Here is a 3,266-nt window from a genome sequence, read left to right as displayed (position 1 = left end):
GCTCGCGGCTTCCTCATGTTCCTGTTCGGGACTACCATATTCGCCGACCGGGCGAACACCGTGCCTCTCTGTCTTCTCAGCGCACTGGTGGACGTCCGGGACATTCTGCACTACGATTGGGGCGGCGCTGCTCTGGCCACCCTTTATGGGTACATGAGCTCGGCATCGCGCGGCAGCGGCCAGCTACTCGGAGGTTACTGGCGGGCTTGGGAGGTACATTTCTTCTCCGCTTTTTCATTTCTGTCCGATATTCTCTGTACTCTGTACACTGCACACACTGTGGTCTGCTTTATACTTGCTGTATACTGTACACACGGCACACACATGCATTCTGCTTTACACTGACTGTACACTGCTCACACTGTACACTGCACACAATACACTGCACAACATACGGCTCTGCTATTTCTGCTTTATTTTGTATATCCTGCTTTATCTGATGGTCATACTGACATCTGTTTTGCAGTTGTGGGTTTACGCCTACTTTCCTAGGCTTGCACCTGTGCCAGTTGCGGAGCCTCCTCCGGCTGTCCCGTTCTCGAGTCGCTTTGACGGGAGATGCACCCGGCGACCACGGGAGACGTTCGGCTTCTTCCGCCGATATTTCGACACCATCACCCCCACGGAGGTATGCTTTACTTTCAGTTCATTTAGCTTCGCTTTTCCACTGCATATTTCAATAACAGTAGATAACAAACTGTCTGTTACTTTCAGATCACATGGCGGCCATGGGCTTCCTTGCCGTCGGCGATGCGGGGTCGGTTCCCTGGTGCGGAGGAGACCTCGCATTTCCGGATTTTGCTAGAGGGCCCGGTCTGTCGGGCTTGGTACCTGGGGGAGCGTTTTCTACGCCAGACCCGCGGGTTACCTGAGCAGATAGTCCCGGCTCACCCTCCTGCAGAGATGAGGGAGACCGAGGGGCTCACCACTGAGCAGCTGGATGATTACTCCATCGGCTGGGAGGAGGCCGGCTTCCGAGGCACCGGCGACTACCAGGAGTACGTGCGGACGTACCTGATGCGCCCCTTGAGCGGCCGTCGAGCAGAGGGGGCCAGGCATGTGGCATCGGCGGCTGGGGCCGGAGCGGGAGCAGGGGCTGGATCTTCGAGGAGGGCCCGGGTCCGTGGTAGGGGTAGAGTGCAGGGAGGACGAGGAGCTGGCTGGCCTGCCCTGCCTGCTGTACTGACTTTCCAGGGGCAGGGTGGGTCGACCTATCAGATCCCCTTCGCCCCTCCACCGGCTGGTCATGAGTTCATCGACGTCCCCGACTTACCACCGGTATGTATCACTGTACTTCTTACAGTCATGTCATTTCAGTTTATTTGATATTCCACAGAATATTGATGCATCTGATACTTTTGCAGGCTTCTTCCGAGTACACCCGTCAGTCGTTGGCGATGAATGCCTCGATGATGGGGATGCTCCAGCGGACATTTGACCTCCTAGCCGTCTACAGCATACCGGTATGTCCTTCTGACACTGGCCTCAAACCATTCATCCACTGCTTTACATAATCTGATTCATGGCACAACACCTGATACACTGATCTCACAGTATCTGAAAACTGCATACACTGCATTCTGCACTATTAAACTGCCCACGGCATTCATACACTGTACTCATACTCTGCATTCTGCACTGTTAAACTGCTCACGGCATTCATACACTGTACTCACACACTGCATTTTGCACTGATAAACCGCTCACGGCATTCATACACTGTACTCACACACTGCATTCTGCACTGATAAACTGCTCACGGCATTCATACACTGTACTCACACACTGCATTCTGCACTGATAAACTGTTCACGGCACTCTTACTGTATTCATACACTGCATTCTGTACCTTTAAACTGTCTACAGTATACTGATGCATTTTCCTTTTGTGTACTTTTTCAGCCTCCTTTCCAGATTCCCATGGCAGGAGGTGCTTCGGCCGGACCTTCTGTCCCTGCTCGGGGGAGAGATGAGGAGGGCAGGATATTTCCTCGTACCAGGGGAGGGCGTACTCATGTTGGGAGTAGCTCGCGAGCTCCAGTCCCGGACGATGATGATGATGAGGAGTCAGAGGCGGAGTCCGAGTCATCGGAGGAGGAGATCGGAGACGGTTCTAGCTCGGGCTCTGACGACGACGCTGATGATGCTCCTGGACCCTCGTCCAGGAAGAGGACCAGGACGGACTGACAGCCCTTGGAGTGCTCGGCAGAGATGCGGATTTTTGCTATCTTCTTCTTTCTTGTACTTTTCTTTTTGTTGGTAGATAGATTACCTTGTACTGCCGCAGGCAGATTTTTGTTTCCAAAACTTGTACATTTGAAAAGATAATGAAATGAAACGGACTTTTTATCTGAAAAAGTGTTTACATTTACGCATTTCATGCATTGCATCGCATCTCATCATGTTACACCTCAATGTAAACGAAATTGATTGGTTATCTGAAAATTGAACACTTGCACTTGTAATAATCAGATAACTTAAACAGCCAAAAGCAAAATGCACCCAAGCAACCCACTGCCTGATTCTGGACACACAGCCCTTGCTCTACTGGGGATTAATCCGCATACAGCCCATAACACAACATTCAATTCATTCTGCACACGGCAAATTCTGAACAAACGGCCCAATCTGACAAGACGGGCTTCAAAGGTGAAACCAGCTATGGTTGAAACATGCTCAAATGTAGAGAATGGCACAGCATTCTGAGCATAAATGATTTTTGAAATTGAATGAGGGTTTTTCAAACCGGGATATCGAGCCTACAACTGAACACAGCGGGGAGGACTCAAATATAAAGATACACGACCTAAACACAACGAGACACGCTCGGGAGAGACTCAAAACAAAAGACGAGACCGTCAAATGAAAGAGACACGACACACAGACGCGTAAACGAAGATGGGGGACCTCGGACCACGAGGAGCCAGTTCAATCTGGGTATTGTTTCCCACCCTTTCTGATTTGTGATCCTCACATTACTCGACTCTCAAGCTCGGATTTTTCTCTCAAAACCCTTTTTTCTCGCTTTTCTCTCAACTTACACCTCTCTATTCTTCAATCTCTCATTTTCCATCCCTCCCCGGGGTGATTAATGGATGAATAGGAAGTTGCGGGTTCACGCCCAACACCGTTAGCTCACGGCCATTTCTTCTGATGGGTAGAGCGCTATTCTGGCGAGTACGTCGACGACGGGGGAAAGACAGAACGCCTGGCTCGACTGTGCCCCTAGTTCATCATTTTAACCATTTTTTCGTTTTTGCTTTCTA

General features: G+C 50.6%; 1 protein-coding gene across 1 annotated transcript; it reads left to right on the top strand.

Moving 5' to 3' along the window:
* The first annotated feature begins 1,366 nt into the window (after nucleotides 1-1,366).
* On the top strand, nucleotides 1,367-2,266 carry LOC145796539 (uncharacterized). The gene is made up of 2 exons (XM_082881764.1): nucleotides 1,367-1,463; nucleotides 1,903-2,266. The coding sequence occupies exons 1-2, from the start codon at nucleotides 1,398-1,400 to the stop codon at nucleotides 2,185-2,187; spliced, it is 351 nt and encodes a 116-aa protein (XP_082737890.1). The 5' UTR covers nucleotides 1,367-1,397; the 3' UTR covers nucleotides 2,188-2,266.
* Nucleotides 2,267-3,266: the final 1,000 nt, after the last annotated feature.

This window comes from Camellia sinensis, chromosome 8, assembly GCF_055761805.1.
Source record: "Camellia sinensis isolate YWXY chromosome 8, ASM5576180v1, whole genome shotgun sequence".
Lineage (NCBI taxonomy): Eukaryota > Viridiplantae > Streptophyta > Magnoliopsida > Ericales > Theaceae > Camellia > Camellia sinensis.
The sequence above is the reverse complement of the archived record's forward strand: the minus strand, read 5'-3'. Positions and strand labels throughout refer to the sequence as shown.